The sequence below is a fragment of the Enoplosus armatus genome, chromosome 6, assembly GCF_043641665.1.
Source record: "Enoplosus armatus isolate fEnoArm2 chromosome 6, fEnoArm2.hap1, whole genome shotgun sequence".
NCBI lineage: Eukaryota > Metazoa > Chordata > Actinopteri > Centrarchiformes > Enoplosidae > Enoplosus > Enoplosus armatus.
This window is the reverse complement of record NC_092185.1, coordinates 15,113,030-15,136,173: the sequence shown is the minus strand read 5'-3', so window position 1 is coordinate 15,136,173 and position 23,144 is coordinate 15,113,030. Positions and strand designations below refer to the sequence as shown.

General features: G+C 40.1%; 1 protein-coding gene across 2 annotated transcripts in view; it reads left to right on the top strand.

The window, feature by feature from the left end:
• nell2a (neural EGFL like 2a) overlaps positions 1-23,144 on the top strand; it is a 72,664-nt gene that overhangs the window by 12,264 nt on the left and 37,256 nt on the right. For both annotated transcript variants that reach the window (XM_070907370.1, XM_070907369.1), the window contains exons 5-12: positions 252-348; positions 3,109-3,181; positions 4,043-4,125; positions 4,556-4,684; positions 6,359-6,461; positions 8,685-8,776; positions 10,204-10,309; positions 10,824-10,952. In XM_070907370.1, the coding sequence (XP_070763471.1) occupies positions 252-348; positions 3,109-3,181; positions 4,043-4,125; positions 4,556-4,684; positions 6,359-6,461; positions 8,685-8,776; positions 10,204-10,309; positions 10,824-10,952 (812 nt within the window). The remainder of the gene's footprint in view (positions 1-251; positions 349-3,108; positions 3,182-4,042; positions 4,126-4,555; positions 4,685-6,358; positions 6,462-8,684; positions 8,777-10,203; positions 10,310-10,823; positions 10,953-23,144) is intronic.

Genomic DNA, 23,144 nt, shown 5'->3' with positions numbered 1-23,144 from the left:
GTGTGAAGATCCTCCCTGGCACAATAAAAGAAGCAGACGGCAACAGCATGTGTATCGCAGAAAGCATGTGGCTATCTATACCCTCCTCAGGGAAAGAGTTAACAGAAGGATTTAACAGGGCAAGACCTGCAGTGCAGGGGGAAATCATTATTCTAAATTGCTGGAAATAATTGAGAAATTAAAAAAAGTTAATGAAAATCATAAAAAATAGGTGCAGGGATTCTGATAACCGTTCTGTGTTTGTTTTGCAGGATCTATGAGCGGGTGGTGGAAGCCCCCTACATGGACATACCTGAGGATGCCTCCTTCTGGCTTGGACAGAGAAATGCTGCCCATGGCTTCTTCAAGGTTAGCACTGGTGGTGTACAAACTTTCCTCTCTGAATATGAATGTTGATTCCTGTCCTGATATGCGATAAATGATTCAGAATGGCAAGAACAAGTAATGCATCTTAGCTGTTACACCAGCTTTTTGCCCTGTACTCAATCTTGGTTTATTCTGTATCTTCTCCTTCTTTGTTGGGCTTGTTTGGTTTTATTTATTATAGCTGTTGGATTTAATTGCGTGCATTTCTCAAGGCTTACCATTTTAATTTGAGGGTTGTTCTGCCTACCCTAGGAATTGACATTTTTTTGTCATTGTTTATTCCCTTTCCCTTAGTCTGCAGCTAAGCCCAGTGCAATTATCTCAGCAACCCCCACAACGCTGATTTGGGAGAAATCATTAAATAGCCTCTGGACTATGCTCATTAAGCTTAGTCTATAGTCTTGTTTATCAGACAGGGAGACATATATCGCCTCTCCCAGACTGAACTGCACTCCAAAATTTCCCACCTGGGGAGACATGTTGGGGCAAAATGTCAGCTTACCAGCAACTATAACTATTTTAATCAGTCTGCTGGTGACTGGCTCTGTGTTTGATGGTGTGGTGATGTTTGAGTATGTGTGTACCTGTGTGTGTTAATGCTTTACACATTGTGTCCTGGCTGTTGAGTTTCCTCTGTGTTAATTGGTAGATGAAAGAAGCCTTGGAGGTCACCCACTAATCTTGTCACGTAGCAGCATCTCTCCTCGCCACTCTCTGAAGCCTTGATTAGTTGCTCTCCTTTTAAAACACACTGCTTCATTAGTACACATGCACTCAGACACACACACACACACACACACACAATCAATGTCTGTACGTGGGTGTCAGCTGAAGACGAGAAAGTCACATGCCTAACAGTAATAGTTAAGACTTGAATCAGAATGAGTGTGTATGCACCTCATCTTCTTCACAGTCCACACATGGTAAGATAGCTACATCTATTTTATCGTACTTACCTAGTGACACAATTTTTGTATGTCATCAGATGTAGTTGATTTGTATGCTGATGAAGCAAATTGTTCTACATCCTAACTTAAAAGGCTGAAAACAATTTAATTCAGGCAAATCAGATTTGATTTCATTCTGGAGTTATTTTTTAGTCTGGCAGGATAAATCTTCTAAAGATTGTTTGCATTTTGTAGAAAATGTATGTTACTGCATCAGAAATGATTCAGCCCTCACTCTGCCACTTGTTGTTTTTCACAGATTCACATTTCCAGTACAGATGGGGCAACCGTCCCACGTATTACTGCATGCATGCTGCAGTAAACAAAGTGTCACTGACACTGAGGAATCAGTTTGGAGAGTTTAAAATGTTTTCCTTTGCCAGAAGGTGCAAAACAAAGTCTAGCAACTGGTTATTTTGATAGTGCTGCGTTACAACACAGGCTCTGCTTAAAGACACAGTGAAACGAAAAACACATCTGCCAATTTCTTCTTCTTTTTTTTTTCTTCTTTTTTTTTAATCCAATCATATGTGATCTGGGACAACTAGCCAAAGCTGCACTTGACCATTAGCTAATGGATTGTAAGACATCATAGGAAGCTGGTTTTTGGATGTCAGTTGGCAAAAAAACATTGTTTATATTTCCACAAGAACATAACTGAGGTCTAATTTATTGATTAGACAGTTGACTGCTAATCCATATCTCTCGTCAGCTCCGTATCGTGACGTAGTTGCTAAGCCACTCCCACTTGTTATCCAATCATAACTAAAGGTTTAGATTTAAATCCCTCTTGTAACTAAACCCCACCCACATATTCCGTTGCTCTTAGAAATATGTCACATTACTGAAGATAAAGACACCATAACTGTCATTCCACTGTGACTTCAAAAAAGTACAAGTAGTAAAAGCGCAGTATTAATCACAGTACAAAGTTTACCGTAGATTAACGGAAAATGTGTACCATGGCTGCAGATGTATGTATAGGTTTTTAGTTTCATTACAAGTTTGATAGACACGACTGCAATCTGCTTCCATTTCAGCACGTTGCCGTGAAAAATCAGCAAATCATTTCCGCAGGATTTTAAATTTATGGCCCGTAAATTGAAGTGGCAAGACAATTTGAAAAACACTTTCTCCTAAGTTGCACGGCTCCACTTCTGTTTGGAAATAAATGCACTCAAGGAATGAAATAGGCCAGGTTACCATGGCGACAGAGTATCCATGTGTGTGCGTGTGTGTATGTATGCGTTTAGGGTTCGGCCAGAAGACGTAAGTAGCTATCAATTGGGTTTTATGAATCAAATTGAATCTGTATCTCCTGTTTATGCTTATCAGAGGAGATTGGAGGAAAAAATAAAACTTCCATCTACCTACTAAAACTCCCACATCATTGGTTCACTTAACTTCCTGTTGGAATCCGGTTATGAGATGATTCACCCGAGCGACAACATAGTATCTTACTAACTTCTCTGTCTCTCACTCTCCAGATTGAAAAATAAATTTGCACTTGCTGTTGGATTTATTGCTGTTTCACCATGTTCAGTTTTATGCTCACTTACCAAAGCTTTCATTAACAGGGTTGTTGGTTTCGTGCTTGCATGTCCCACACAAGCTGGGTTCCGTGTTATCTCATGTGGAAAATGTAGTATGAGCACACTTAGACACCACCGCCCCTCTGGGTCCTTATCCACTTACTACACATTAACATGCTTCATCTCATTTTTATTGCCTGTCTGCCTTCTGTAAGGTGCTATTCTTCTTGATTGAAAAGTTTGGTGTGTGTCTGTGTGTGCAGGGAGTGATGCAGGATGTGGAGATCCTGGTGATGCCACAGGGTTACATCTCACAGTGTCCAGATCTGAACAGAAGTGAGTGCACTCTCTTACTTGACGCTTTAAAGACGCATTTCATTGAGTGTTTAATTGAACTTAAATTACTTCTAGTGCTTATTTTACTAGGCACTTGATTGCACTGATTTGGTTTTCTATTTAAATTCATGAAAGACTCTACTCACTGGAGTAAAACAGAAGAAACAATTCTTCCCTCAATAAAACTTTGGTTAATAAAATGTTTTGCAAACAGTCAGTCAGTAAAATTCCCACAGTCTCACCTGCGGTAGTTTATAATGTCTTTTTTTAACCATAACTTGCAACTTGATGCAACTTCTTTTTAATTCATTTTGCAAAAGTTAAGAGGGAAAGCAAACTCTGATGAATGTTAACATTTGTCCACAGCCTAAAGTTTGTCTGTATTGGAAAGATGATATCAGGTGTGAGGAGCCCATCTCATGCGTTTAAGAAATTAATATAATTTTAAAAAGTGTATTAATTAATTAAAGGGTTAATTAAGATTTTTTCTTATTTATCTCTTTATCTCATGGTTTAAAATGATTTTCACACGGATTTATGTCCCCACGCATCCAAACGTTGCCAGAGGACACTGCTGTAGTTAAACTGTAGTTTAAAGTAAATGAGGACCTCTTGCAGAGAGGACACATCAGAATGTGCTTCCAATAATAGAAAGTGAAGAGAGAAATTGCTGTGAGCTGCAGCTGATGTCCCTTAATGTAAGTTAGGAAGTAACCGGTTAAATGACATCATGTTTGTGCTGTAGATAGTAATTTTATTAAAACATTATTAGTTATATCACAATTTCAAGAATTATGTGCACAATCTGTATCTACTACTTGTATTACGTGTACTAAATAAGAGTATACTGTATTGTCTCAGCATGCCCAACCTGCAATGATTTCCATGGACTTGTGCAGAAAATCATGGAACTGCAGGACATCCTTGCTAAAACATCCAGCAAGGTAATGTAATGTGATGTAATGTGATGTAATGTGTCTTAATTTGACATTTATTCGACAATTTCCACAAATTGAGCATTATCTTTAAAAAAGAACAGTAATTACATTTTAAATGAACTGTTACAATTGCAAACTGGGCTATAGCTTAAGATCACAACACTTGTCAGTGTCCTGCTGTCATTAACATTCATTGTAACAGGCGGTCAGTGACATATTAACATTAGACGTTGTCTATTGTTGAAGTCTTTTCTGCTCTGATGCAGAGACTGCGTGTGTAAATGGTGTTAATGGTGTCTAATGACTTACTTTTGTGATGCCATTGGTTTGCTTTTGAAGCTCTGCTTTCTACATGTGAATATAGACACACAACGAGGCTGACTCTCATCTACTCTCCTTCTTGCCTTTTGTTTTCTTGGGGGGGCGGCGTGAGCAGCTGTCCAGGGCGGAGGAGAAGATGAATGGGCTGGATGGCTGCTATTGTGAGAGAACCTGCAGCGTCAAGGGGGTCGTCTACAGGGAGGACGAGGGCTGGACAGATGGCTGCAGGAACTGCACATGCTCGGTGGGGCTTCACACACTCGACTGTGTGTGTGTGTGTGTGTGTGTGTGTGTGTGTGTGTGTGTGTGTGTGTGTGTATGTTAGAGTAATAAACAGCCGGGGAGGGCATTCAATTTTAATTAAGTGTGTGTGTGTGTCTGGAATTATGTGCTTGTCATACAGTATGTGATTGTGTGGTTGTTTCATGCATACATACATGTTTACAGGCATTCACTGCTCCCATTGTAGGTCTTGGCTTTTGTTTTTGCTCCCCTGTTCATCAAGTGTGTGAAGGTGGGGGGGTGTGTGGATGTGTGTTTGGGTAGGGTGGAGGTGCAGAGTGCAGGGGGCCCCATTGTTGACAGCTTGTATTCTCATTATTTCCTTGCATTAGAGGAGGGTTGCCCCAGTTACACGAGAAAAGATACGATATTGAAAACCTCCACAGTGCTCAGGATTAGACACATCAACAACAGTGCTTAGTTATGCTCAATTCTCTCAAGGGTCTACTTTGTGCTGCATAAAGTGTGAATAATTGCCAAAAAGAGAATTAGAAGTGATTGGAGATCTGGGGCTTGTACCACATCAGCAAACAGATTTCACCCCCTGTCAGTCTACTCTGTTTTGGAATATGAAACTCACTCGCTGCTGCAGAACTCCTCAGACCAGCCAATGAGATGCCTTCGCGCACCACTACCCAACATGCAAAAAATAGGAAATCACATATCTCTCAGTGCACCACACCTAATTGCTCCTGACAGACGATAATTATCATCAGGGATTTGTTCTGCCCACTCATCCAACGGAATCGCTTCATTTGCCGGGAACGGTGTGTTGCCATTCCCGGGCTGCAATTAAGGAATTAGATGGGATATGTTCCTTACCTTATGTGTGGCAATTAGCTGTGACCTTTAAAATTCAAAGGTCATGCATTAAGATGTTATCACTTATGTGGATCAGGTTCATAGATGTTGCTGTCACAGAGCTTTCATCCGTGGAAGCAATGTTAATTACAGGCACAGCCAGAGAAAAGGAGATAACATTTTAATATATTAGATTTACAGGTTACTGTGGGAATCTACGGTAGGTTATGAGTAGATTTATAACAACACTTTTTAAAGAGTAAGCATACCCTTGATTTCTGCCTTCTCCTCATTCCATTTATTGGGTGGTTATTTTTTTTCTAAATCAAGCTCCACTTACTGGCTTTCAATCGCATTTAGCGATCTTCCTCAGCAGATGAAGTTTTGATTTGTTTAAATTTAGACTTTATTTAGACAAAAAGACTAAAATTGTTTTATCTGTGAGGAGTAATACATAGATATTTACTCATCAAAACAACTATAAATCAGCTGATAATAGCTTATCACAGATATATCTGTATTGGTGTATATGTGATATGTTTGGCATTTTTGTTTACAATTGGTGTCTCCTTTAAATTGTGTGTCCAAGATTATTTTTCAGTTGTATGAAATGTGAAATATGAAATGTCCCGGTCAGTACATCTCACGGTCACAATTCTGTAATTACCAAATTTAAAGGATCCTTATCAAAAATATTTGTTTATGTGTCTGTGATGTGTCAGATTCTTTAAATGATTTTTTCAGTATCAATATCAGCCTGAGTATCAGACCAGTATCCGCTGGCCTGTAGTAGTCACTCTTTAAACAACGTGTTGTGTTTCTCTCTCTTCACCAGAATGGCACGGTGCAATGTGAGGCCATCTCCTGCCCTCCCCCTCAGTGCCCGGCGGGCACAGCGGCTGCCTACGTAAAGGGTGCTTGCTGCAAGGAGTGCCAGCGTGAGTGGAGTACCCTTAACCTCGTCGCCCTCCTACACTCGTACAGTCATGGACACAATTGCGCACACACACAGCAACAGCAAAACAACCTCCACCACCACCAGATTTAGAGCACACATCACGCCTCCACAAGGGCTGCCTGACAATTGACCAGGGCTCTGCTGTGTTGCTAAGCTACCTCCTAACATGCCTCTTGAGATGGGTCCATCCTTTTGCATATACATGGACCAATCAATTATTCACTAGCTGGCTTCAAAACACAGATGGCCACCAGTCACACACACATGAGCCAGTAAATCTGGGATCACTGCATGTGATGTAAAGTAGTTCCTATTTATGGCAGACATGTTGAGGTTGTGAGAAAAGTGAAGAAGAAAGAAATATTAAACGCCTGAAATGATGCACACTCTCACTGGCGATAGTGTCTTCTTAAATGTCCATTTTTTAACTTTTGAGCACTGATATGTTCTCGCTGGATAAATAATTCTGTTTCATCACGTATCTACATTAAGGGGTCTGTTTTTTTCTCCACAAGACTCTGAGTTCAGCAATGAACTCTTATTAGCCTCCTCACCGCAGTACTCTGCATCTCATATTCTCTCAATTCCCCTCTCAATAAAAATGGATTTCATAGGATATTAGCTTTTCTCACCCCAGAATTCTTCTGATATTAACCCAAATGAAACTTGAGGAGATGTGATGTGTTTGCTTTCAAAAGGCAGAAAGAGCTGCCTGTCAATGTATAGAACAAAATCTATGGAATTAATTAACTTAGTTCAGTGTTTTTAATAACTGATGTTCTCCCCGGGGACTTGTAGAAGGTTACAGAACATAGGAATGATAGAAACATTCAGCAGACTTTACGTACGTATAGTATTTCTTTGTAGATCTCACTCCACATCTTGTGCAAGCTGAGTTCACTTGAGAACTTTCTCACCACACACTCCCACACACTGCTGCCGCTGCTCTCCTGCTTCCCTCGCAGAGCAAATAATAGACAAGATTTAACTCTTTATCAGCAAGAAACCATTAGTGTTGGATTCTAATCAGCTTGCGTCGGCATCATTTCCACTGACCCATGGGGTCCAGGCTGCAGCACAGGGGTTTAAAGTATGACTCCGAATCTGCCGCTGTGTTACACAAATATAAACACGAAGCAGGTAATCCCCTAAACTCCACACCCCTGTGCTCACTTATCTCAACGAGGTAGACAAACACACAGCTAATTACGCATGCTCCGGCTTTGGAGAGAAGAGTGCCGCAAGTTTCCCCACTACAAAGACATGATTCGCTCTCCAAATTAAAGCCTTATCTGGCAGCACAAGGCCTTGCGGGGAGGAGTTCTGAGTCTGTTTTTTTTTTTGATGATCTGTCAAGTAGAACGTCAAATGGCTGTTTCAGAAGTCCTTCGCTTTCATGATACACTGCTTTGTGATAGGGCCTGACCTGCGGTGTCAATCATTTCTCTTCCTCATATAGGTCTGAATCGGCCTGACCCCAGCTGCTCATCAAACCCAGACTTTCAGTCCATGTGATTATTTCTGCAACCCTCTCGCCCTATAATTTTCTTTTTTTATATAATTTTGCATAGTGTTGCAGTGAGGAGTGTTTTATCTCTCTACATGTTAATTATTTCATCACTGCCTTGGTAGCATTGCTTAATTGGGTTTAATATGCTTGATTTAGTTTGACTCAATTTACCTGAGAAAAGCTGGAAATAACAAGGACAGATTGTATCATACATGTCTGACAGTAGTGTTAGATAGGACCCCTGCTGTTGCGCCAGTGTTCATGTCCCCAACTGAGTGTAGGAGTGTAGATTTGGGTTAAATATGAACATATATGTGTGTAATTTATATGATGACAACATATTCTTTTTTGTTTTTGGTTGTTTTGTAATTGAATACATTTCAGTTTTCCGACTGCTAGTCAGGTAAAATAGGCAAATATAAAACCACAGATATTTGTCATTATTTATTACCTTTTATTTACAAAAAGGATTTATTGATTAATCAAAACAATTAGTGGTAGATTAATCTGCTCACAACATTAGTGTTTCTAAATCTAGTCAAATGAAATGAGAATTTATTCAACAACATATTAAATTCAACAACATCTTACAGTAAGAGTTATTTCATACATTGTATTCACTTTTATTAAAAAAAAAAAAATGTGTGTGTTTATTTGTGTGCATGCTCATGATGTGTCTGTGTCTACCACCAGCTATCTGCCTGTTCGGTGGAAGAGAGCTGGTAGAGGGGGATCAGAAGGCTGTGCGCGACTCCTCTGGCAGGTGCCTGCTGTTTGAATGCAGGGTAAGTCATGTCAATACACATACACACATACACACACACACACACACACACACACATTTACACATACCCATTCAAAATGATTTTTATCAATCCTCTGCAGGAAGAGACACCACAATAACTCTTGTAACCAAGCACTTCAACTCTATTTATTTGAAAAAATGGATCTGGCTTGTCATCGTTTTCTTTGTGATCTAAAGAAATTGGCCAAATCCTTCCAATTATGTTTACATTTGGAGGCCATAGCAGCGTGCCTGTCAATCATAGGATGCCACGGCCATTCGTCAGTATCAATCATGAGATGCCACAGTGGTCCCAAATCATATTAATTTCCCAATTATTCAAAGTGTTTGCTTTTGTCTGCCTGCCGCACCAGATGGGCGGGTCGCTCACTTTTCGGAGTAATTCACTTGATGACATTATGTCAGACATGCCCAATCAATCACAGAAAGTGAATTGAAGTTTTTAATCACCCAACTCTTATCATATCAACCAGCTCCATGAATTCTGCAAAGCTCCATTAGAATCTGCAGTTTCAGACAGCTGTCTGGCTTGCTTGCCCACACCTGGCCCATCTGTAGTCCCAGTTAACTGACTGGCAGTCCCAGGCAGATCAAAGAAATGGAGACGGGGAGTACTGTCAGTCAGCCCACTGCTACAGACGGCTGCAGGCTTCCCCTGACAGCTGCTTGTCACGTCTCTGATCTTCTGTCTGCCTGCTGGCTGCAGGGGGGATTTCAAGTTTTGGGTGGTGGGTGGCAAGAAATAGGTGGTACAGCTTGTTTGGAAAGTTGTTTGGGGACTTTTATGGGAAGTTTGTTGCCGAATTTGACGTGGGCATACTCAGCCTATAGACGAGTCGAGGTCATGACACCTCATGGAGCCGTCCTGTAGACAGATTGGTTTAAGATTATCCTTAAATAAAATATTTGTGCACAACAAATCGATAGAAAAGCCTATTGTCTTTGTCTAAGTGCGTCTAGTGCTAATGACTCCAAATTAGCATCAGTCAGAGGGACATGGATGAGATCATCAGAGACTGCCAAAGGCATGCTGGGAAAAGGAACCCCCTAATCAGGTTTTACACTCTGACTAAACACACATGCAGGGATAATCCAGAAGATTGATTCACTGTTTGTATAATAAAGATGCATCATGAATTATGATGTAAACCATTGAGTATAACAGGAGGAGAGAAGAAGACAGTTTCTTTTTGCTTCCAGGAGTAGTTTGGGAAAGAAACTGCTATTGACCAATGAGTAATTGGTTTGTAATGAACACACAGGGAGGAGGGAGAGTGGGAGAGTGAAAAAGGAAACACAATAGATGAATAATTACCTTCATAATTACATCCAGGCCCTTAGCAAATGAAGGGCAGCAGAGTGGACCTAAGAAGTAGCTCATGAGGATTGTGTCTCTGCCCATCACAGGACAGGACCATGCATCGAGTGGTCCCCAGTGAGCCCTGTCCCGAACTCAACTGTGCCGAGTCCGAGCAGATCACCTTGAGTGACAGATGCTGCAAAGTCTGCAGAGGTATGGACGAAACATCATCCCACACTGCATTACTGTTATGCCATATATCTTTTATTTTTCACGGTGGAACATGATTATTTTAAGTTTTTATTTTCCCATTTCTTCTCGTGTGCTGGCAAAACTGAAATGAATGGCTGCCTGTAAAGTAGCAAATCAATCTTAAAAATGGCAATAATACAAAGTATCTGTGAATTGTAGGAAATGGGATAAAACCTAATTTACACTTAATGTGATTGATATATACTTTTAGTTCAGATAAATATAAATATATCTCCAGTATCTGCAAATTATTTTAGTTTTTTTTCTTTTAAGATTATGAAGCCAGATGTAACAGAGGGAAATTATAGCAAATTAAATTAGCCATTTTGCACTAACATGCCTTGGAAAGAAGTCAAAGTACAGATACTCAGAGAAAAGGTTGTGATACTGTGACATAACCTTTCCACTGGCCCTGTATGCCTCCATCACTCCTCTCCTCTGGGTCTCAACCTTTTTCTCTCGTTGCCTCCTGCAGGTCATGACTTCTGCTCAGAGGGCCACGGCTGCGTGGAGCACTCCGACTGTGTGAACCTGGAGGCAGGAGACTGCTGTGTTTGTAAGGATGGCTTCCGCCCACTGCGGGACGATAATGCCTACTGTGAAGGTATGGCATGGCTCTGAATAACAAATCCTGACTTTCAGCTCAAGTTTATTTGCCCTCCAAGAGTGGATATGGGTTTGGTTTTTGTGAATGTTCCTGGGTTGCATCGAAGGGGTCATGAGAGGAACCAGCTCTTTGCTTTTGGGAGGACATAGTGGTTTTGGGAGGACATTGAAATAATATGGTGGAAAGTGGGAGTCTCGGGGTCAGGAGAGTGAATTTACATTGATCTTGAACTTTTGCATTCATTTTGTTCAGCGTTACATGGTATTATAAGTGATTCCTTTATATGTTTTATATTTATAATGAGTTTCTTTCCTTTAGACGTGCCCTTATAACCAGGAACAACACCTTGCTCTAACCTTAAAGGATAATACAAGTGTTATTTTTTCGCCTATGTTTCTGTTGTTTCTTTTATTCATGCTGGGGTCATCTCACATTCAGCATAGTAGGAGATGTCATGGCTTATTTTCCACCTTTCAGAAGAAAGTGTTTCCTGCTATTCATCTTGGAACAATATAAAAACAACTTCCATAGACTTGCCTCAGGCATGAGGCAGATAATCCAGCACAATAAATACAAGACATTAGATCAATGTTTCACAGTTTTAGTTATATTTCTTTGTTCCTGGGTTTGGTTTTAATGAACACATCACATTAGTCTCTGCTGACCTAAAATAATTCCCTCAAAAATGTTGGTTTACAAACTGTATTGTCACTTGAGTGCCATGTTTTTATATATAACAACAAAATTAAATGTAAAAAAAAATGGAAATACATACACCGTGATTTGCAAAATAATGTAGACATTTGCTAAATACCCATGAAAACACTTTGTTGAATTCATGCTTTTATCACATAATCCTTTTGTGATGGGAGACTATAATCCCCTCATTATTTGTGTCCACAGCACGCAATAGCTGCTTTTCAGAATGCAGTTTGAGAGAAAAATGTTTCTCTTCTAAGTCAGTTGATTAATTTGTGATATAAAAACATGCTGAAGATCTTTATGTTTGCATGTATGTAGTGTCACTCTGCTGGGGGAGCAATTAAAGTCACAGCATCTATCATCAGTGAGGTCATTCATCACTGATTGCACACTGAGGCTCAGATGTCTTCAGCCATGTTGCACTTTTAAGTAAAAACAATGCGATTGATTATATCAGCACTGCTCGCTTATAAAAACAGACACTGTTTTACTTGATTGCCTTTTGAATGTCCCACATTAGATGATGAAAAACATGCTGTATACCTCATTGAACAGGTCATTTTGCGCTGATGGTGAAGCTGTGAAGTTCAAACGTTCACACACTAAATTGACGGTGCTTCAGCTGAATTCCTCGTCTCACATCTTGACTGAATTTTACCAGATGCATCGTTAAAAAAATGATGACTTTATCATCTCCAACGCTGTCCTGCAGTAAAATATGTAGTTAACATCATGTCATAACTGTGAATCTCTGGTATTAAGGAGCAAACATCACACCGAAGTTATTCTTCTACATATGACCTTGACAGCTGCCCCGTCAATGTACAGCCTTTCTCTTTAGAGCATCTATTTGTGAGTACATGCATTGGCCTATTTATATCAGTCTACACACACCCTGTAATATATTTTCTGTCACCTTCATCAAGATGGACGAGCCTCAGAGCTTTTTGTTACTGTAACCAGGGTGCTAAATGAATAACTAGTAGTTCACAGCTTCTGCCGATCTCACATTCATTTACAGATACCAGCAGTTGTCCAGGTAATTAGACGGTCTGAGGGAATCTGCATAATTGAAGATACTATCTGTCTTAAATTAATGGGAAGTGATGCTGTTGATCAAATGGCAAATCCTGGCCTCATTTACCATAACAGTGAAATCATGGTTCCTTTAAAAACATCATTCAGACAGTGGTGGAAAGTAATTAATTTAACTCTGAGGCCATTATAGATATTTTTTATTCTATTTTATGCTACTTTATAGTTACTATACATAACATACTCCTCTGCATTCCAGATGTCAAATGTACTTTTTTATTGAATTACCTTTGCTTTGACCGCTGTACTTATTTTTGCAGATTAAGATTTTACATACAAAACATCTGTTAGGAAATATGATGCATTGTAACCCAACAGTATATAAGTAGTTAAAATTAGCTCCACTTCAACCAACAACTTTAAAATGCTGCTTATATGTTAATACATCTGTAATGACAATATAAATATATATAATAATATAACACTCTATCAGGGGTCATCCCAAATGGGTAATTCTTTGAAGTGTCAAAGAGGAAGATAAAACACAATGACAAATATTTGACTCTTAATTGGTATTGAGTGACGCATAGATCTTTGTTCCACCCACACATTCACATTGTTTTGCCCTAAAAATGTGCTGCCCCCCCCCACCCCCCCGAAATTATTCTTGTCTTTTTTGCGGCTTGGTTGCTTTTTGTTTTATCGTTATCACATGTGTAATATAGCAGCTGATTATTGTAGAAATAAGGATAGAGCAACCCATCCATTAACAGTGTGAAACTCAGTACAAGCAGACAGACTTGTGCCTCCAACATCAACACTTCAGACCCACACTATTCATCTCAAGAGCAGCCTGACTCTCGCTATGAAATTTGATGGCAGTGTTTGTGCTGAGTGTTTGCATCAGAGAAACCTGAAATTGACTCCATTTGCTGATGGAGTTCTCTCAAAAGCAACTGATATTTTGTGTGTCTCTGTAACTGACTTACGATATGATTGTGTGTGTGTGTGTGTGTGTGTGTGTGTGTGTCTCCTGCTTGGAAAATAAAAGAACTGTCTTGCCAAAACATTGAGGACCCTGCAGATAGATGACAGAATGTTTGAGCTCTAATAATAGGTCCACTATTTTGTGGCTGCAAGGAAATGTACAGAAAGATGAGTGAAATTGCCTGCTTTCAATTCTAGAGGAGTTTCAATACAGTGAGATGAGATGAGAAGTCCATCTTAGTGGCAATTTTGTGTATTGAACACAGCAGGGAGGTTTTCATGTACACACACACACCCACACACACAACATTTTTTGGGTCTTGTCAAACGTAAAGACAAACATTACAAAGAGCAGAGACAGATACTAGCTCTTTAAAACATTCCTAGGTCAGAGATGGGCTCAAAATAGCCGATGAGATCACTTCTGTGTAAATTTTTCATAGAAGCAGCAGTAGGGAAAACTCAAGGGGATACTAGCCCTGCCTTTGTGTAAGTGTGTGTGTGTATGTGTGCAGGTGCATGTCTGCATATGTGTGTGTGTGTGTGTGTGTGTGTGTGTGTGTTTGAGCGGCGAGTTCTCCAACAGAAAAGGAGACCAGTTTTTTTCTCCATCCTGTCTTCACCGTGCAGTCAGGCTGAAGGCCTATTTTGCTACATGCATGCGTGTGTTTAGGACAGAATTAGACAGAGGGGCGAGCAGTGGAGAAGTGACAGACTGTGTGATTGTCTCTAAATTGAACAATCAGTATAGTTCAATGTGTTGAGATAATACCATTATTCATCTCAGCATTGTAGAGGACTGCAGGCAGAGAGACATCTCCCATTGTTGTCTGGTTTTGAAATGCCCTACTTTAGAAATTCTCTGTCAGGATTGCTCAAAAAGAAGGGCTGCCTGGGTGTGTTTTGTAGCGTCCATTTGGGAAATGTGAATTACAAAATGATATTCTGTAAAATAGAGGAAATACAAAAATGATGCAAAGTGTATCCTAGAAAGTGTTATTTTACTAACTCACTTAATTTATCAGGGAGAGTGCAAATTATGTGAATGATTTATATGCACCACATTTACACAAATATGAAGATAGATAGTGTTAGATAGTTCGATAGGTAGTTGCATAACTAGATAAACATTAAAGGGTCACCCAAATTACAAATAAACATTTTCTCATTTACCTCTTCTGGTATCTAGCCATGCAGATGATTTTGAGTTATCTGTCTCTGATATTTCTGCCCCCACAACAATATAATGGAGGCGAATAGAATTCTGTTTGTGATGTTACATATACAGGCTGGTGATATTCTGTATTCTGTTTTCTTATTTCCAACAAATCCCATGAAAAGACCAAAACGTACAGTGCGTTAGTCTCTCAATACTTCCCGACTTCCTGGCCTGTCTCTCACATTCAGCCCCAAGTCCATTAGTTCATATTGAAGATGTACATAAATAAATATTTAGTTTCCATTTTATAAAAGACTCCTAAAACAGCTGGACACCAGCGTTTTGAGCCAACCTCACTCAAACTGGAGTGAATTGTGCATTCGTTGGGGACTATTTTCAGCTGCGGATTATTAAACATTTGGTTGTTTGGTGGGTATATTATTACACGATGATGTATGTGAGATTGACTCAGCATGAGCTACAGTGCCCATGTTCACCACAATGAAGGAAAATATATACAAATCATGTATAAAGTGAGGTTTCATCGCCTATAAGCCATGACTGTGTGTATGCGTTAGCATATCATGTGTGAACACAGACCGATCTGATTGCCACTGCTGTCTTTTGAATGTCACAAGGTGGCAGCAGGCTAATTGGCACTGACTGAAGAGCACGGCCCGCTCCAAAACCCAATCACTGCCGGGATGAGCCCGGAGCCTCTGGGCTCCCCACCTGCTAGGGCCCTGACCCTGACACACACACACACACACACACACACAGATGAATCACACACATATACACACAGGCAAACATATACACATTCGGACTGGCCGTGTGTGTTTATACACACCTCGCCTCTGTGACCCCGCCGAAATGTCACCCAAAACAGACAATCCCACTATCATCCAGACAGCCCCCTCCAGTGTAAATAACAGTATCTTAGCACTGCTCAACCAATATCCTTCAAATGCCACATGGGAGAAATCTCCTTTCTCCTCCTTTTCCAGATGGACTCACACTTAAATCATGGATTGCTTTATTGCTGGATGATACTGCATGATTAAGGTGTTGTGGGATTTGTGTAGAAAAATGCCACATGAAGTAAAACCTTGACACAAGACCACAGTACAATTTTCAGGTACTTTACTTAAACCGACAATTGGCCACATGAGGGTAGGGGAAACAACATTGATATACTCATCTTTTAAGCTGATATAGCGAACTTGTTAGTAAAGTAAACAGTTGCTTATTTACACATCCAGCAGTTACGGAGTAACATTATCACTTATTTGGAGTCTTGTTTGTGGCTATTGATGAATGTGAAGCTAGTTGAGCTCTTTGATGGATGGGTAACCTCTCCTAGCTATTCCACCCAGTAATAACCTCAATGAATATTCCATTCTAGATATAATCAATAATATTCAGTAAAGATCCTTATGTAGGTCTCTGCAAACTATAGGCAAGGCAATGTTATTTATAAGACTTTTAATTACATGTGAACCAGTGTGCTTTACATTAAAATGCATGCAGCAACAAGTAACATATACAGACGCATATCATAAATGACATACAAGAAAATGCAACAATAACAAAAGAAGAAAAACACATTATTGAATTAAATGTGATTTTGTCATGAAGGCAAGGCAAGTTTATTTTATAGCGCCTTTCAACAGCAAGGCAATTCAAAGTGCTTTACATAGGACATAAAGGCATTAAGGAAATATATAAAAGTAACACCAGGCAATATAAAAGGACATGTAATAGGGTTTTCTTTAAAGGAAAATTTAAAGCAGTTAAGTATAAATGGGCTAAAATAGCATAAGACAGATTAAATATTAGAAAACAAATTACAGTGCGACTACAGTGCAGTCGCAAACAGAAACATTTTGTGCCCTGATTTAAAAGAACTGAGAGTTTTAGATCAGCCTGTCATAGAGCTCTGATAGCCACTTTTGCTCCATGTTACTCATTGTTTAGACCTCTGGCCTACAGATTTCCCAGATTAATGAGAGCCGTGATGGAGAGCCAAACCCTGTTCACGCTGCCGCACGTAAACAAGGCACTTTTGTCTATGAGATGCACCAGGCTTGCTAAATCGAAGTATGTTAAGTGCATGTTTAATGTGACATATAGACACACACACCCACACACACCCACACCCACTTGATGGAGTCATTCAAGAGCTGGTAGATGTTGGCATAGAAAGACCCATGTGTGTTTTTGTTTTTTTTGCATGGAACTTTATGAGGAAATTGTCAGGTTGTCATGTGTTGAATATACAGGAATTGTGTGCACACACTGACAAGAAAGAACACACGTTTATACACCTTCTTGCAATTCCACACACACACACACACACACACACACACACACACACACACACACACACACACCTCCTCCACCTTTTTCTTATTTGATGTTCATTGTTCTAAGTCAGGTAGCAGGCTTACAGTGTTTACAGTGATTGATCACATTGTGAGTGCCTGATATTTAGACAATGACTGCGCTCTCAGAATGCAGATTTTCCCTCTTGTAGCTTCCTAATGGGATTCCTTTCACTCAGTCATCTAATTGGCTCCTTCTCTTTCCCAAATTGGCAGGGACGTTTTGCATATTTGTTTTGGGTTTTTTGAGCCTGTTTATTTAGGAGTGATTGTCCAATTTGGCAAGTTGAAAAGAGACCAAAAAGACTTTTCTCTTTTAAAAGTATATCTATATAATGGCTCAGAAAAGAAACTATGAGCTGCACTGTTACATTTCAAAGAAACTCATTTTGTCTGAGTTTTTTCTTCAGTGTTATTTCCTTTAAAGCAGATGAACATAAGAATTTTTCCTAAAGATCGCAACAATAAAGGAGCAAACTGATTAAAAAACCCCATACTCCTTTTCCGTTTTTGCAATTTTCTTCAGAATGGAAGAAAGTGGAGAGGATTTAGAGTAATTTCTCTTGTTGAACTGCCGTTCCCAGACCTACCCTGCAATAAAACCCAAAGTTGAAAGCTGATTTTTTTTTGGCTCTGCTAGTTTGGTCACAATTTTTAAAAATATTTTTAGGACTAAATGAATAATCAACTAATTAAAAAACGAATCAGTGGATTACTTGATTTGTTACTACCCTAATTAAAACGAGATACACTGCAGTGTATGCAACATCACTGTTTCAATTAATTACAATTGAATATTAAAGGAATAGTTCAACATTATGGGAAAGAAGCTTTCTTGCCGTGAGTTAGATGAGAAGTTCGATACCACTCTCATATCTGTCAGTTAATATGAAGCTACTGCCAGCAGCCAGTTCTCTTAGCTTAGCATGAAGACCGGAAACAGAGGGAAACAGCTGGCCTTGTTCTGTCCAACGGTACCAGCACCTCTAAAGCTCACTAATGTGTCCTTAATGTGATATATGCAGGAAGTCATTATGCCTGGCCAAGAAATACCATTTACTTGTGGAAAGCGCCAGGATAGTTCTGTCTTCATGCTAAGCTATCGTTTCATATTTACTATACAGATATGAGAGTGGTATCGATCTACTACTATTACCTTTAAAGTGCTATGTGTATTCATAACAACACATATACTGCACCCATTTTCCCCAAGGTTGTTTCATTTTTCTAAAAACAAAAACTAAGAAGACTTGATAATCACATGAAAAATTCAACACAATAAATTGATCGAAATCCCTCTGAAGCAAAGCATTCTTTTCCACACATCCCGACCACCAATTCTAACTCTAGTATTTGATCAAATAATACTCTCCTAAACCAAAAGAGGCGTCCTATAACATCCTCTGACACCTTTCTCCACCCATGAGGAACCAAGGCCAACGGCGGAGATTATTTGCTGAGTGGGACATTGTTTGGCCAGCAGGGACAGCTCTTTGTCTCTCTGCTCTTCCCTCTGACTGCTATATAGCTGGCCATGAGGGAACTGGCTACGGAGGAATATCAGACAATGTTTTGGCAAGTTTCGTCCCTCTGCCATGTATTGAAAACCATCTGCTTGAGTAAGTGAGCTGGTTAGGGAGGGGATGGATAGATGATGAAAAGACAGAAAGAATGAGCGATAAAGAGAGAGCGAGGCCGCTGGTGGAATGGCACAGATTCGGGTGTCTTTGTGGGACATCCAAAGGCAATGCCAGTGTTATCTCCCTACTCCCAGACCTTGGTTTACTGCAGTATGAAACACAGATAGTGAGGACGCTTCCTATTAGTAAGTACATGCTATGCAAGTAGAGAGGGATAAGCCACTATTCCCCATTTACATAGTTGTGGGATGACTTGGATGAGCAATAGTAGGAATATTAAAAGTGTCAGAAGAGTTATGACCTCCAACGTTGTATCAACATTTGGTGACAGCATGTGTAGTGTCACTTATTTTAATTGTCATGACATATATGTGATATCTATATGCATATATATATATATATATATATATATATAATATTTGGATAAGTTGTAAAGCATCAAAATGCTTTGGCAACATTGTTTTTGAAACTTTCATGCCAATAAAGCCCATTGAATTGAAGTGAATTAAATATACTAGGCACTTTTGGCCTACATCAGAGTCAACAGCAGTAGATTATAGAGAGTCCAAGTCCTGATGCCGCTTCTGGGCTAATTGCTGTTCCACTATCTTCTGTAACATCTGTAACTGATGTTGCTCGAATACCATTTCTCTTCATTGATCTGTCTGTTCTCTGCTAGTGAAGCGGTGTACAATTGAAAACTCAGATACCTGTAAAATCAGCTATTTTATAATTCTCTCTCTGTGGCTTTCTGTGGTTATTATGGTCGCCCGGCAAGTTGAAAAAGTTGGACCATCATGAACTGAATGCAGCTGCAAAAAGCTGTGCACGTTCACAAGAGCGACAGCCGCCCTCCCTCTTCTTGGTGGCAACTGCTCGCTGTCTGAAAGCAACTTTCTTTCATTGGCCTTTCTGAAAAAGTGAAACATGTTTTTGGGTTGTACTGCCCGTATTCTAACAACCATCAAATGGATTGCCATGAAATTTTGTACAAATATTTGTGCTCCCCAGAGGATGAATCTTACTGACTAAAGTGATCCCCTGACTTTTCCTCTAGTGCCACCAGCAGGTTGACATTTTTAGCTGTTAGTAAAATATCTCGAGATCTCTGGATGGATTTCCATAAAATTTGAAACAGATGTAGAGTAATACAAATAATATATTACTTTGTCTTTCGACTAAACTGCAAAACTGTGCTCATACCTAAGCTGTACTTTGGGTTGTGTGCTAATTAGCGAACATTAGCATGCTCACATTTTACCTGTTTAGTATCAGCATGTTAGCATTGTCATTGTGTGTATTTAGCGTGCTGATAACTAACTTTAGATGTTGTGAACCCAATATAACACAGCAGGGTGTGGTCCGTTATGTAGTGTTGTGCTGCATCACATTTGCACAGTGTGAGGAAAAAGCATCATTTAGTTGGCAGTGCAAGCAGGAGAATTAATTAATGGGTACTGTTACTCTTAAAAGGTGTCTGAAAGCAGAAATATCAACAACAATATTATACACACATTTCCGATGCCTATATAGATAAATGGAGTGAACTGCACTGGACTGTTGAGCAAGGTTATGTTTTTAGTAATTTGGATTATTAAAAATGCCAGTGTGATTTCATACAGCTTTCTAAATACTAAAGTAGCTGTAGCTTGACGTAATTCTTGTCTGACAGCAGGAACTAAAAGACCTCCCTCTTTATGCATAACAAGGACGTTTTTTGTCCTAATAACACAAAGTTACCCACCCTCCTCAGGTATGACTATGATTGATTCAGTAGTTATGCAGGAATGCACAAAGGTGAAAAAAAAGACAGCCATTTTCTAGCCATCCATCGTGCCGTGGCAAAAGATTGACCCCGAGCACTCCATTCAGCGATAAAAGCTGCTGCTGACTCTTGGCCAGCCTTCTTTGCTTGGCGCATCACGTGTGTCCATGTGACAGGCCAATCAAGAAAATGGAGTTTGTTAATGGAGATGGAGAAGGTGGCTCTCCCCCACGCGTTCGTGCGGTGCCCCTCATCATCTCACCTCCTTACATATTGTTTTAGCAAACGTAACTGCTGTCTCCGGGGGCAGGATGGATGGTGTCTTACAGTTAATAGGCTCTAAATCAAAGCCGCACCGCAGACGGCCAATCAGAAAGCGGGAAAGCTGTCACCGAAGACCTCCACTCAAGGTTACCGTTGCGATTGCGGACAGACTGCATTTGTTCTCTTACTTTCTGTCTCTTCAGCGACAGTTAATACCTTTCTCTGCTTTCCCTCCTCTTCTGTTCCTCTGCCATCTAAATCTCCTTCTCTTGCTATCTCAGTTCTTCACACACACACACACACACACACACACACACACACACACACACACTCCACACTTTCCACCACTTTCACTTCACACTGGCTCTTTCTCATGCTACACCTTTCTGTGTTTAATCCACTACTTTGTCTGCCCTTTTCTCTCCACCTCCTTCTGTCCTCTGTCTGTATCCTTTTCACTTCACTATCTCAGTCATTCACCCTCTCCCTGGCTAGCTCTACAGCATAGCATGTTGTGACTCTGTCTTTGTCTTCATTCCAGTTCTTCTCCTTACCTGCCCTGCTGTCTGCCCTTCCCTCTACTTCCCATTTTCTCTGTACCCTCTCTACAACCCTGTTTCCCTCTAATGAATGGCGGCTTTAATTAGCCTCCATTCATTTAGTGAAGGACACATGTACTTTCATAGGTGGTCGGTGATTGTCTGTCTGCTTCATTTATCTGTGAAGCTTTTGAATAGCTGGAGGCAGCAAGTATTGATGAAATTGTGAAAGGAAGAAGACCAAGGAAATGTGAATGCCACACTTGTAGGCAGGTGCTGAGCTCTTAGTTTGTGGGTTAGTGGGCGGTACTCTACCCAAGGACATGCGAGCCGAGTGAATGCCAATGCAAATCCATTGAAATTCAATTTCAAGTGCTCTTCGCAAAAGCACCTGGCACACAACATATTCAGGGGTGAATGTCCTCTTGCGCTCTTACAGACACTGAATACAGTGAATGAATAATAAATTGGTAATGTCAAGGACAACGGAGCTTGTTTCTCAAAAAGTGCCTACATTTGACCTGTACTATCAACAGGAGCAAGGCCCCGGAGCATATTACATAGCCGGGTTTGTTCGGTTCAACTTGCATTTGCATCGAATTGCATTTTGTTGCATCACATTATCAAGATTATTTTGTTTACCCTGGCAGTGTTGTGCATCTTCTGTCTGATGGTTTGGCATGCAGTTTAGAACCCAGAATAGCTGTTGCTAAGGCAACAGCTAATATGGATCCAAATATGGAATCCTGAGAGTGAGAAGGAAATACAAAGGACAATCTAATAAATCATATTCTTAAAGCTGCACTAACCGAGTTTTAATTACGAGGGTGCCAAACTGAGTTTGAGCTTTCAGTCTATCAGACCTTCATCGGAGCATACATGATTTTACTAGGGTGCCGAAAGCCTTCAAAACAAGCTCATAGGAACACAGCCCAGATACAGCATTGTTTTTCGAGTTGTTTTGCTAACACGATAGCAAACAATTGCCCACTAACATATGCAGCGGAGACAGAGCAACTTTAGCATTAGCCTGTTCCAGACCTCTGAACCGCAGCCAGATTTATTCAATGATTCAAATACTCTAAGTCTGGTGTTGTGCCTATTGACAGCTGTTTCCCACATGTAGAGAAAAAAAATGACGAGTCGAAGCTTGAGGATTAAGAATGGGGATGTCATCTTCCTACATAGCTAGGTAGCTATGCAGCTACATTCATGAAAAAGCAACAGAAAAGCAGCTGTACAGATTATTCTAAGTCAGTTTTACAGAAATAACAACTCTTAAATCAACATATTTCTTTGATCAATGTGAAAAAAACGTTAAATGCTCTTAGCAGCCACTACTGTAGAAAATTACATTGGCAGGAAAGACGCAGCATGTCACTCTCTGCTGATTAGTTAGGGCAAAACAAACAAAAAAGCTTAATGAATGAAGTGAAACAAAACAGCAATTCAGTCTAATTATCAGGCTACATGAGCATCACATTGGAGTCATATGTCTGGCCACCTGGTGCACATTCAGTTGTGTTTTAGCTCCAGGGGACTCACTGTTTAGCCTGCTGTGCTCAACTTTCTTCACCAGTCACTCATTTCCTTCCTCTTCTGTTGTTTCATGATAGGCAGGTAGAGTACACACTGTTTATCTGTTTGCTGCTGGAAACAGCCACCTCAGATTTTATAAATGAGGAGCGCTGAGACTCAACCTTCCAGTCTACTA